The sequence below is a fragment of the Primulina eburnea genome, chromosome 3, assembly GCF_022965805.1.
Source record: "Primulina eburnea isolate SZY01 chromosome 3, ASM2296580v1, whole genome shotgun sequence".
Classification (NCBI taxonomy): Eukaryota; Viridiplantae; Streptophyta; class Magnoliopsida; order Lamiales; family Gesneriaceae; genus Primulina; species Primulina eburnea.
In genome coordinates this window covers 36693403-36707861 of record NC_133103.1, presented here as the reverse complement: position 1 = coordinate 36707861, position 14459 = coordinate 36693403, and the positions used below count along the sequence as shown (strand labels likewise).

The following is a 14459-nucleotide window of genomic DNA, read 5'->3' as shown; positions in this document are numbered from 1 at the left end:
TACAAAAAGATAAGTTTCGAATTTCTGAACCATTGTATCAGTTCTTTCCCTTTTCTTTCGCAGCAAGCCACGAAAGAAAAACTTAGAATCTTCCTCCAAAAGCACTCTTCTTCATTCCTTTCATCGTTTTGAAGTGAGAACTTAGTTCTCCATCACAAGAGCATCATATAGGTGTAAGTTTTCTTCTCTTTTAGTTGTTCTACATGTAGAGGAGTGATTTTCACCTAGTATATACATAGTGATGGGTTTATTGATGTATTTGACAGTATAGGAGCGAGATACACCGTCTCAAACCAGTGTTCTTAAGCTTGGACAGTAAGTTGGCATGTTCTTGAAGTAATACATGAGTAATATTATGATTTCAAATGATTCTCATTGATTATTGATATATATACATTGTTAATATATTTATTGTTGAAACATAGCACCATATTCCATTGTTATGTATTAAATATGTAAGGAACTCATGGATATTGAAGATGGGTGCTATGTCAAGAACAAGAACATGAACATGAAAGGAAAATGACTGATTTTTACATGATATAGAGCTTGTTGACATCATGGGTGGTTTTAAGTCCACCAAAGCTATTGGCCAATATATGTTCATGGGGCGTGGGGTTGCCAAAGGTTGCTCCCTGACGTCCAACACAGTAGTAGCTATATAATAAAGCAAGCACGGTAGTACAGGTCAACTAATGAGGCTCAAGTACAAAAATGAACATTGAATATATGCTACGGTATGACATGTTTTTAAGATTCATTGTTGATCACGACTTGATATGTATGTTCCTTCGATGCATATTGATACGTACTAAGTGCCAACTTATTGAGTTTATAAACTCACGTAGCTCATGTATTACAGGATCAGGTAGTGAAGATGCGTAGGATGCCGGTTCGCCAATGGATGTTAGTGACGTGCCTCACCTCGACAAGAACCGGGCTTCTTATTGTATAGCTTCCGCATATGTATTATAATGAATTGAATGTCAGGGTTTGAAACAAGTTTTACAATGTTTATGGCTAGGGGTATGATGGTACAGAATATGTTTGTGTGTAAGAATACGATTATATATATATATGGGTTGATGTTGTTGCTTGAGTTGAGTTTGTGTCTATGTATATATGAATGTTGTGGCTTGGTTTGGGCTTATACAAAATATAGGGACATCATGCCAAAATTTTTACAAACCGTCAAAGTGATGCCCCTTGTTTGATTTGATTTATAATATAGTTATATCATTCAAACCTTATTTTGATTATGGTAATTATGCTAAGTATAGAGTAAGGGTGTGACACTAACCCTCTTCAATTCATGAATTTTCTCCCATGTTGTCAACACTTTCTGCAGGACATATCTTTCCATTTTTCTTTTGATATCTGCTAACCGAGGAGCTGATTGTTCAGTCACATGGACATGAGTACTGCTGCATGTATCCGAATCGGACATATTAGAATATTTTGCACTAATATTGCATTACACTCTAATCATTATCATCTTATTTATAGGACAAAGACATTGGAGAAGCTGAAGAGTCTCAAATCAATTAAAGAGGCTTTCACATATACCGAGAACTATTAAGTTATCAGTTGTTCACTATCAACTGACACTAGTTTAATTTTCATTAACAACCGATTAAATAATATCAGTTCATAATAAATTTATGATAATTAGCTTCTTAAACAGTTTACTTGTCTACTTATCACAAATATTCTTTGTTTGCTAATAAGTTTGCAACTGATGAATTTTACACAGATCATTATGTGCAGAAATGAAGAAAAATGACGCATCATCAAAATAAACATTTTATTTATCCATAAATTTTGTAGAGAACAACATGTTGATAAGTTTCTTCAACACTAGCTATCCACATCCTCATCCAAACAGCCAAAGCTGAGGAAGAAGTCTTGGAGAAGCTGTGAGAAGAAGCAATGCCGTTAAGGATCTCCAGCTCCTTGCGAATCATCAGCTCATAGAGATGGCCTTCCTTGAAAGCATCCACCTCTACAGAAATATTTAAGTGCCTTCGCACCTCTTTCAGCTGGGCCATCCGCTTGAAAGTGGTAACCCTCCCAGAATTGTACAGAAGCTCCAGCTCCTGTAACTCTTCCCAATAGGGAAGACTGGCATAAAAAACCTTGTCTTCTATGGCAGCTTTTTCAGCCTCAAGCGAAAATGGAGAAACGTTTGAACTGCCTACTCCTTCCATTTTTTTCTGATAGTTGTGACTAACTCCTCTACTTTTATTTATAGGTCAAGACGAGGAAAATGAAAAGACACTTCCTTAAATGATGATTACACTACTAAGTCTCAAGATTGTCTTAAATAATCAGCATTATTTTATTTTAACGCATGTGTTTAGGGGGAATGGTGGTTTAAGAGGTTAACTGAGAAGACAGTTGTTAGTGTATTCTCAACTGAAAAGACTCAGCTTCACTAACTGATCGATCAGTTGACAATTTCACTAATCTTCTCATATAAGTTAACTAATTAAATCTATTATATTTCAAATCAAAAGACGTGATTGTCTGCCAAATCATGATGAATTTCAGATTATTACGTGGACACATTTTTAACCGTTCAAAATTGTACACACGCTTACAGCACACGTACACACATTTCTTATTCAAAATTTTCCTGTACTGACACGTGTCCAATAATTCAAACAGTCACAAACAAAAATATTTTACCCGCTTTGATTCAGTTCGTCTTCCTTACATTCACGATTATTTTCTATTCTCAAAGCAAATCTATAATTTTTGTCTCTAACAGGAAATCACTCAGCTATCAATGACAACTCAAATTCCTGCTCATATATTGAATGCACTGGTCATCGATTTTGACTCCGTTCTATCGATTCAAGAAACAGCTATTAAGGATGTATTTCTAAAGCTTGAATCAGCAGGTCTCAGGAAATTCTTAGGACAATCTTCCCAGAAGATATATCTCAAAGAAGTCAACGAATTCTACAGAAAAGGATTTATCACTAATAATGACACTATATCTGTGACTGTCACGCCCCGAGTCCGAAGCGTCAGTGACATCCGGCATTGTTTAACAATTAAATTGAAAACAATAAAGCCTCGTATCAAATCCAACCATTCTTTTTCATAAATGAGATATTGTCTTACAATGACAAAGGAATAAAATACATCAGAGTTTCAATAGCGGAAACGAAAGAAAAGTAACATGTTGAATTCTGATCTTGATCTCCGGTTCACCAACCCCAGAAATCGTTTTGCTCTTCCTCATCCAATTGTTCCTCACTTTTATCTGAAATTGTAAGGGGTGAGTGTTTTGGGAAACACTCAGCAAATGGGGGTCGATCGATTCCAAAGATACATATAGAACTTAGTCCTTAAAACATTTCTTTAACAAACTTTCAAAATCAATATCTTTAACTTAATTAGACAGAAACGATTCAAAGGACAGAACTTATCAAATGATTCAGAACAGAACAGAAGAAATTCAGATTATTCAGAACAGACAAAACACAACACTGTTACTCATCTCATATTCATGGTCAAATTGTCCCCAATATGTTAGTCCTCTAAGGGGTGAGGCCAGAACATGGTTTTATACCCACCAATGGGGGCCAGAACAGAACATGGTTTTATACCCACCAATGGGGGCCAGACAGAACTACAATTCTCGTCCCATTTCAATTTGAGTCGTAACAGTGCAAACAGAATTCAAACAGAACTTTTCAGATATTCAGACTTCAGAATTATTCGTACTGACACAGCGGAACCAAGAATTTCGAAGTACGAAAAGAAACATATAATCGATCGAAATTTCAAATTATAATAATCCAAATTTTCGAAAAAAATAGACATGCATATCATGAAATTTTCGAATATATATATATGCATGGCACCATACGTTATACAAGTTTCAAAATAGAAAGAAACTAATTAACAAAAGCCCACTTACACTTGTAGATTTTTGAATGAAGCTTTCTTCTCAAAATTTCGGCAGCACTTCGTCGTGATTTTAACAACTGTTGTCGTTGATCGGGCAGCACTTTGACGCAGTATCGCAACTCCGGACTGCACGAACAAGACTTCCTCCCCTTTTCTTGATTTCGGTCGTGCCTTGTGAAGGATGAGTGAAGGCCGAAATTTGGTGAGTGAGGGGAAAAGATGCTGGCCGAATTCTTTGCTTGGATTTGTAAGGTTTTGCATGGCATGGTGTCTTCTATTTATAGGTCAAGGAATGGCCATTCATCTAGCCACCAATGGCCGATTTCTTGGAGCCCAATCATGAGTGTAAATGTGGTCATTAAGGTGGTCAAGACTAGTAAATTCTCAAGCTCCATACCAAGCATCAAAAGCCATTTCTTGCATCATTATTGTGTCTTGATCTCCTAGCTCATCCTTTAGCTCTTCCATGGATTTCCTCAAAGATCATTTCTTGCACCATTAGCTTGTCCAATCCTTTAGCTCTCATTTTAGGACAAACATGGTTGAGCTTCCTTGAGCTGAAAGATTGTGTCCTTGAGCTGGGGTTTTACTCCTCCCTTGGCAACACTTAAATGGATACGGTTACTTGTAGCTTGACCTCCTGTTGAGCTAATCCCCGAGCTTAGAATCTACTTTCTCGAGTTAAATTTGATGAGATTTAAGTTATTATTCCAGTTGTTTAGTTAAAACAAAAATTACTGAACTCATTTTAAATAATTTTTATATTACTTACTTGATTTGCTTTGGTCGAAATTTTCGGGTTCTCACATCCCTCCCTCCTTATTGAAAGTTTCGTCCTCGAAACTTGCATTAACTTGATCATTCAAATAGGTGAGGGTATTGCGACCGCATCTTTTCTTCGAGTTCCCAAGTTGCCTCTCTTTCGGTATGGTTTGACCACTGTACTTTGACATATGGGATGGTCCGGTGTCTCAACACTTGGTCTTTAGTGTCCACTATTCGAATAGGGACTTCTTCATATTTGAGTTCCTCGTTCAGATTACCTTCGATCATTAGAGGTGTAACTTTAAGTATATGATTCGGGTCCGGGACATATTTTCGTAGTTGTGAGATGTGGAAAACATTATGTATTCTGGACATCTCTGGCGGTAAAGCCAGTCGATAAGCTAAATTTCCCACCTTATCCAGTATTTCGAACGGTCCCACATATCTTGGGTTCAACTTGCCGGATTTGCTGAACCGAACTACTCCTTTCATGGGAGAGACTTTGACGTAAGCTTTTTCTCCGATCTCTAGTTCCAAAGGCCTTCTTTTCAAATCAGCCCAACTCTTTTGTCTGTCCTGAGCTGCCTTGAGTCTTTCTTTGATTATGGCTACTTTATCGACAGTTATTTGAATGAGCTCTGGCCCGGTGATAGCTTTTTCTCCGACTTCATCCCATTATAAGGGCGACCTACACTTCCGACCATATAGGGCCTCATATGGGGCCATCTCAATGCTACTGTGATAACTGTTGTTATAGGAAAATTCAATCAGAGGTAACTGTTCGCTCCAATTTCCAGAAAAATCCAATGCACATGCTCTCAACATGTCTTCAAGGGTCTGAATTGTCCTCTCAGTTTGGCCATCAGTCTGAGGATGATAGGCCGTGCTGAGCGTAACTTTGGTTCCCATGGCCTTTTGAAAAATTTTCCAAAATCTTGAAACGAATCTTGGATCTCTATCAGACAATATACCTTCCGGTACTCCATGCAGTTTCACTATATTATCCATATACAGGGTAGCTAACTTATCCAAGTTATAATTCATCCGTACTGGCAAGAAATGGGCAGACTTGGTTAATCTGTCAATGATTACCCAGATTCCGTCATGACCCTGCCTCGATTTTGGTAACCCGACTACAAAGTCCATGGAGATATTATCCCACTTCCACTCGGGTATTTCTAATGGCTGCAGAAGCCCTCCAGGTCGCTGATGTTCCGCCTTGACTTGTTGACAGACTAAACACTTTGCAACAAAGACCGCTACGTCTTTCTTCATTCCATTCCACCAGTAGTTATTTTTCAAATCCCTGTACATCTTGGTGCTTCCTGGATGTACTGAAAATTTTGATTTATGTGCCTCGGCCATCACCTCTTCTCGAATTCCATCGATGTTTGGCACATATAATCGCCCTTTCATCCAAAGGATACCATCTTTATCAATTTGAAATTCTGGAATCTTTCCTTCCTGAATTTGTTCCTTTATCTTGAAGATATTGGTGTCTTGACTTTGTTTTAGTTTGATGGTCTCTTGGAGACTTGGTTGTACTGATAATGACGATAAACTCACTTTTCCGGGGTTCCTCCGACTCAATGCATCTGCCACTTTATTTGCTTTTCCCGGATGATAGCTGATTACCAAATCGTAATCTTTGAGAAGTTCCATCCACATTCTTTGCCTCATGTTTAATTCCTTCTGAGTGAAAATGTACTTAAGGCTCTGGTGATCAGTAAAAACTTCGCATTTTACTCCATAAAGGTAGTGCCTCCAGATTTTAAGCGCGAATACTACTGCGGCTAGCTCCAAATCATGAGTGGGGTAATTCTGCTCATACGGCTTCAATTGCCGTGAGGCATAAGCGATTACCTGACCCTCTTGCATAAGCACACACCCTAATCCTCCCTTTGAAGCATCACTGTATATGGTAAAATTCTTACCATCCTCGGGAAGAATCAGTACTGGTGTGGATGAGAGTTTTGTCTTCAGGGTTTCAAAACTCTTTTCACAAGCTTCATTCCAAATGAATTTCGAATTTTTCTGAGTAAGTTTAGTGAGTGGGATAGCTATTGACGAAAATCCTTCTACAAATTTTCTATAATAGCCTGCTAATCCCAGAAAACTTCTTATCTCTGTCACTGTTTTAGGTTGAGGCCAATCTTTAATTGCCTCCACCTTCTTAGGGTCTACTGACACCCCTTGTTCTGAGATTATATGACCTAGGAACGCCACACTTTTCAGCCAGAACTCACACTTCTTGAATTTGGCATAGAGTTCTTTCTCTCGTAATGTTTGCAAAGTAAGACGCAGATGCTCACTATGTTCTTCCTCACTTGGTGAGTACACCAAGATGTCATCTATGAACACTACCACGAACTTATCGAGATACGGTTTGAATACTCGGTTCATGAGATCCATGAATGCTGCAGGAGCATTGGTTAGACCAAATGGCATTACCGTGAATTCGTAGTGCCCATACCTTGTCCTAAAAGCAGTCTTAGGGATATCTTCTACTTTGAATTTTAACTGATGGTAACCTGATCTGAGATCAAGTTTTGAGAAAACTTTAGCTCCTTTTAGCTGATCGAAAAGATCATCTATTCTCGGAAGTGGGTACTTATTCTTTATGGTGATCTTGTTTAGCTCCCGGTAGTCGATACATAGCCTCATGCTTCCGTCCTTTTTCTTTACAAAAAGCACTGGGGCTCCCCACGGAGATGCACTAGGACGAATCTGCTTCTTGTCCAGCAATTCTTGGAGTTGCTCCTTTAAATCCTTCAATTCAGCTGGAGCCATTCGGTATGGTGCCTTAGAGATTGGTACAGCATCAGGGGCCAAGTTGATTTCAAATTCTACTTCTCTATCGGGTATCTCTCCTGGTAATTCCTCGGGAAAAACGTCTGGAAATTCTTGAACAATTGGAATATCTTCCAATTTTGGGACTTCTTCCTCTTTGGCTTCATTAATTACTGCCAGATAAATCTCTTCTCCTCCCTTTATGGCCTTCCAGGCTTGCGAGGCAGATAGCAGAGATTTCCTTTCTTTGGATTTCCCTTGATATACAACTTCCCTCTTTGCTGGAGTTTGAAGTCTAATTTCTTTCTTCTGACAGTCTACTATGGCATGGTTCTTAGCTAACCAGTCCATTCCAAGAATGATGTCAAACTCCACCATATTGAGTTGAATCAACTCTACTTCAAAAGTTGTTTGCCGATACAAATTTTACAGTTTCGATATACTTTGTGAGTTTCGATTATTTTACTAGCCGGTGTTGCTACTCTTAACGGTTCACTAAGAATATCATGCTCAAGTTTAAGCTTCTTAGCATATCTTCTAGACACAAACGAATGGGTGGCACCACAATCAAACAAAGCATATGCAGGCATTTTATTGAGTAAGATGGTACCTGCCACAAATTCGTTGCTATTATCGGCTTCCTCTTGGGTTATGGCATAAACCCGAGCATTGGTCTTGTTCTCATGTTGTTTGTTGGGCCCCGACCCTTTGTCCTTGTTGTCTGGACAGTCTTTAATTCTATGGCCCACCATCCTGCACTTGAAACAAGCGCCTGTCTTCCGATAACATTCTCCAATATGTTTTTGACGACATGTATCACACCATTTTCCTTCGGTGTTACCAGTCCTGTCAGAACTTCCCTTGAAGGACCCTCCTGAATAATTTGGTTTCTTGAACTTGAGATTATTCTGTGTGGATTGATTGTTCATCGGTCTCTTGTTCTTGTTTTCTTCTTCACGTCGCTTGATATCGGTTTCTGCGCTCATTGCAGCGCCCATCAAGTCTGCAAAGCTGCTTGGTTTGTACACTGCCAGTGCCGACTGAATTCGACTGTTGAGTCCCTTCTTGAAACGGTGCATTTTTAACGTCTCATCTAACATGATTGTCGGGACGTAAGTTCCCAAATCATTGAATTTTGACGTGTACTCCATTACCGTCGTATCTGGTGACTGTCTGAAATTCTCAAACTCATTCAACTTTTGTAGACAAAACTCGGCCGGATAGTATTGTTTCAGGAATTCCCTCTTGAAAATTGGCCATGTGATATCTTCTACTTCTGCTAAAGGTAGCGACACAGTTTCCCACCATTTCCTAGCTCGATCTTCCAAAAACGGGGTTACGACTTCTACTTTTAATTCTTCCGGTATTTCTAGCAAATGTAGTTGTGTTTCCACGTTTTTGAGCCAGTTGTGACTGACTTCGGGGTCTGGGTTCCCATCAAAAGTTGGAACTCGATTCCTCCTCAGAGATTCGTAGTGATACTTGATCCCACGAGGTTGAGGTTCCTGGGGTGGTTGGATGGCGTTGGCCAGTGGATTCACAAATCCCTGTAATGTTGCAGCGACGATAGTTGCTATTGCCATCATATCCTCTTGGCTGAGGTTTACTCTGGGTGGTGGCGGTGGTGGTGGATTATCGTTTTGGTTGGCGTCCCGAGCGTTACGGTTGTTTCGGGGTGGTCTGCCTGCCATTTCCTATAAACACGTATTTTTTTATTAATTTGTTTGCCATAACATTTAATCAAAGAAATAATTTCATTAATATTGAAAAAGATTTTGCATACAACCAACGACTAAATCAAATAATCCTAGATACAATCAAGATTTATTCTAGAGTTCTTTTCTCTCTATTCATCTAACACTTCGCCGTCTCCTATAGCTTCGTTAATTTCTTCTTCTTCTTCTATTGGATTTTCTTCCATTTGCTCCATGAGTTCTTCCATGTTGACCATCTCATTTTGTAGATGCTCGATGTAGTTCTGCAGTTGCGTGTTGTGGTGATCAAGGTTGTTCACTTGGGCTTGCAGTTCTTGTATTGTTGATTGGCTTACTTTCTCATCGATTTCTTGTTCTCCAATCTTTTCCTCAAGACGATGTTGAATACTGAGAAGGCCATCACTTCGGATTTGGAGCGTAAGAATCCTATCTTGCGCCTTCTTCAGTTCTTGTTTGGTGATCTCATGCTGTCGTTCCGACTCTAGATGATAAGCAGCGTATCGTCTGACATCATCGCGTAATTTCTTTTCCTCAACTCTGGCTTCCCGAAGGTCTTCCCCTATACATATATTGTTTCCATCCAATTGGTAGTTATCTCTCTCGAGCTTATCATTTTTTCCTTTTAGTGATTTAATTTCTGACTCCTTTTCTCGAAGTTGACTCTGAAGTTCATTTATAATGTTTTGGAGGTCCATGTTGTTCCTATAAAGACAAAAAAAAACATTTTATAGATAAGATACTTATCAAATTTTTTGTAAACATGCAATAATATAAGTTGATAGAAAGATTCAAAATAAGTTGGTACACATAATATTTTTCTCAGTTACAATTTATTACAATTCAGATACTTTGATATAATGCTAATCTAGTCGAACAACTCTCCGCTGTCGCTGTCGCTGTCATCCACAAATACTTCCATGGGTACCACTTCCTCCTCTGCCATGTTTTCTGCCACAAGATGTAAATAGTTGTTCTGATCCTGCAGTCCGTCCATAGTGGCGTGGATCCTTGAGATGTAGCGCTCTTGCTTTGCAATAAACTGGTCCTGACGCTGACGAGCCTGAGTAGCGTGATCCTTCTCTATCTCTATCCTCTCGAGTAGATCCATGTTGAGTGCCACCAAGCGCGCAAAACGAGTTGCATTAGTCGGTGTCTGCATCATTTGGCTCTCCGCCACATCCAAGTGATGTGTGAGTCGCTGCACGTCCGACTCCAGCATAATCCTGATCTCAGTAAGCTCTTGCTTTTCCAATTTCTCCTTGGCGAGCTGCGCCTTCAACGTTGCAATTTCCCTCTTCTGATTGTCTATGGTGAGCTTACGCATGCGTAGGGCAGCCTGGGCACGAATACGGGGAGCATCCATTTCCTAGAGTAAATGGAGGTAAAATATCAGATTCTCATCAAAGATAGAAAGGCACAAATAATAAAGTTGTCGTGGAAATTTTTGACGCTGAATATTTTCGGAACAATTGAAGGGTTAGATTTTTGGAAGCTGTTCGAAAATTTTAGGGAACAGATGAAGGTTGGTTTCAAATTGGGATGCACTAGGCTTTTGCCAAAATTTGACTTCGTCAAATTTTGTCTGTCAAAATCCCAGCAGGATTATGAACCTGGTAGCTCTGATACCACTTAAATGTCACGCCCCGAGTCCGAAGCGTCAGTGACATCCGGCATTGTTTAACAATTAAATTGAAAACAATAAAGCCTCGTATCAAACCCAACCAGTCTTTTTCATAAATGAGATATTGTCTTACAATGACAAAGGAATAAAATACATCAGAGTTTCAATAGCGGAAACGAAAGAAAAGTAACATGTTGAATTCTGATCTTGATCTCCGGTTCACCAACCCCAGAAATCGTTTTGCTCTTCCTCATCCAATTGTTCCTCATTTTTATCTGAAATTGTAAGGGGTGAGTGTTTTGGGAAATACTCAGCAAGTGGGGGTCGATCGATTCCAAAGATACATATAGAACTTAGTCCCTAAAACATTTCTTTAACAAACTTTCAAAATCAATATCTTTAACTTAATTAGACAGAAACGATTCAAAGGACAGAACTTATCAAATGATTCAGAACAGAACAGAAGAAATTCAGATTATTCAGAACAGACAAAACACAACACTGTTACTCATCTCATATTCATGGTCAAATTGTCCCCAATATGTTAGGTCCTCTAAGGGGTGAGGCCAGAACATGGTTTTATACCCACCAATGGGGGCCAGAACAGAACATGGTTTTATACCCACCAATGGGGGCCAGACAGAACTACAATTCTCGTCCCATTTCAATTTGAGTCGTAACAGTGCAAACAGAATTCAGACAGAACTTTTCAGATATTCAGACTTCAGAATTATTCGTACTGACACAGCGGAACCAAGAATTTCGAAGTACGAAAAGAAACATATAATCGATCGAAATTTCAAATTATAATAATCCAAATTTTCGAAAAAAATAGACATGCATATCATGAAATTTTCGAATATATATATATGCATGGCACCATACGTTATACAAGTTTCAAAATAGAAAGAAACTAATTAACAAAAGCCCACTTACACTTGTAGATTTTTGAATGAAGCTTTCTTCTCAAAATTTCGGCAGCACTTCGTCGTGATTTTAACAACTGTTGTCGTTGATCGGGCAGCACTTTGACGCAGTATCGCAACTCCGGACTGCACGAACAAGACTTCCTCCCCTTTTCTTGATTTCGGTCGTGCCTTGTGAAGGATGAGTGAAGGCCGAAATTTGGTGAGTGAGGGGAAAAGATGATGGCCGAATTCTTTGCTTGGATTTGTAAGGTTTTGCATGGCATGGTGTCTTCTATTTATAGGTCAAGGAATGGCCCTTCATCTAGCCACCAATGGCCGATTTCTTGGAGCCCAATCATGAGTGTAAATGTGGTCACTTAAGGTGGTCAAGACTAGTAAATTCTCAAGCTCCATACCAAGCATCAAAAGCCATTTCTTGCATCATTATTGTGTCTTGATCTCCTAGCTCATCCTTTAGCTCTTCCATGGATTTCCTCAAAGATCATTTCTTGCACCATTAGCTTGTCCAATCCTTTAGCTCTCATTTTAGGACAAACATGGTTGAGCTTCCTTGAGCTGAAAGATTGTGTCCTTGAGCTGGGGTTTTACTCCTCCCTTGGCAACACTTAAATGGATACGGTTACTTGTAGCTTGACCTCCTGTTGAGCTAATTCCCGAGCTTAGAATCTACTTTCTCGAGTTAAATTTGATGAGATTTAAGTTATTATTCCAGTTGTTTAGTTAAAACAAAAATTACTGAACTCATTTTAAATAATTTTTATATTACTTACTTGATTTGCTTTGGTCGAAATTTTCGGGTTCTCACAGTGACTATCAACGATCAGTTGTTACGTCTTTCTGAGGAATCTTTCGGAGAAATCTTTTCTCTACCAACTGATGGTTATGTGAATTTTTCTGAAGTGAAAACTCAGGATATTGAAGAAATGCAATCCCGACTATCTGCTGATGGATAAAAAATCAAGGTTTCCGATCCAAAGAAGGAACTGAAACCAGAAATTCAATTGCAGCTGATATCGTAGCAAAGGGAATATTAGCAAAAGCCGGTTCTTACGCTGCTCTTACACTCGAAAAATTCCAGGTAATGACCTTAATCATGAGTGAAAAGAAAGTAAATTGGAGATGTATTCTGTTTAACATCTTGAAGAATATGCTCAAGTCATCCAAACAATCATGTGGCTTTGCTATCCAGATCAGTTATCTATTAAAACTGAAAGGTTTAGTAACTGAAAATGCTGAAGTAACATCAAAATTCAAAGTTTTTACTGCCAAAAACGTCTTGGTATCAAAGACCAAACTGGAAGTTGAATCATCACCAGTTAAGAAGGTCAAAACGACAAAAAGAAAACTGATTCTCAGTGAATCAGACACAGAGAAAACTCCTTCACCAAAGCTTGCCAAAAGACTAAGGACTAAAAGAACCAAAACAACAACCAGAATGGAAGTTTTTCAATCAGCTGATCAACAACCGATTCAAGCTATACCCTTGCAGGTACTCTCACCTGATGAACCAGTTATCAAAGCCACGACAACAGCTAAAGTTAAAGCCCCATTAACCCTTGTGAATCACCCTACCATCTTGCCAAGGGCCAGATCTAAAGGCATAATATTAAGAGAACCAGTGCAATCAACACACTCAGGGATGGATCTTCCTCACATCCTTTCAACTGATAAAGGAAAAGGACAGCTAGTTGAAGAATCCCGGCCATCCAATGTGATTCAAACACACATTGATCTTGTTTGGGAACAAGTCAATGGCTTTGCCACATCACAATTAAAATCTTTTGACCGTTGGAAAAGCTTCAGAACAGAAATCTTTGCTAAAGAACTAAAGCATAGATCTCAACTGAAAAAGTTCATCAAATTAGAAGCAATTGTGATGAAAGTAGTCAAAGCTGCTACCATTTCACAAGCATTAGAAAGGCAGAAATACTTCTTTGATCAAATTCGCGCCAAAAAGTTAGCAAAAATGGTAGCACAGCTGAAGTCCAACTACCATCCAACAAGTCCAACCGCATACAATGCTGTGTTCACCCAACTAGACGCAGATCTTAGTAGCCTCCAAAGGGAAATAAGATTTTGGGAAGAAGATCAGGAACTGGTTATTCATGAAAAACTTTTCAACTCAAATCCTGGAAAAGATTCATCCTTCTCTACACAGAAAGAACTATTTCCACCACAGTCAACTGAAAACCCAGTTCAGGAAATGCCTCAATCTTCTCAGCAAGAACAACAGTTGTACTCTGAAGAAGAACTATCTTTGGCAAACATCGATGAAATCATTCAAGCCGTTGCATTAGAAGCTCAGTATGACCCAGTTGCTCAGTCAGCTGAACAACCAGAGCAAGATATTAAAATATCATCTGAAGCTCCAACTGAGTCACTCATTGAAGAAAAAGTTATATATGCTCAAACTGAAGACCCAACTGAAGAACCAATCCAAAATTCAGAAAAAGAGATAACTGCATCAGAAAAGGCTCAAACTGAAGTACCTGTTCAGTCAGAAATTTCTGCTGAACAAGTTAATCAAACTGACGAACAAGCAAAACCATCAGACCCAGAAACTGCTGAATATAAAGAAAGTCAGTTGCTCACTCAATCAAAAGAGAAAGAACAAAGTCCAGTTAATCCTCCACAGGAAGCCTCTTTGCATGAACCATCCATCTCCATCATTCAGGCAAACAGACCATTCTTTGATCAAATTCAAGAAAAAATTCAAAC

The 14459-nt window shown here is 39.0% G+C and overlaps 1 protein-coding gene across 1 annotated transcript; it reads right to left on the bottom strand.

Annotated features, from left to right (window-relative positions):
* Window positions 1–4779: 4779 nt before the first annotated feature.
* Window positions 4780–9167, bottom strand: LOC140827314 (uncharacterized). Its single transcript, XM_073189965.1, has 6 exons — window positions 8087–9167; window positions 7372–7871; window positions 7218–7260; window positions 6055–7103; window positions 5658–5955; window positions 4780–5351 (listed from the first exon to the last, which is right to left on the bottom strand). Exons 1-6 carry the CDS (start codon window positions 9165–9167, stop codon window positions 4780–4782), a joined length of 3543 nt encoding a protein of 1180 aa, XP_073046066.1.
* Between the last annotated feature and the right edge of the window lie 5292 nt (window positions 9168–14459).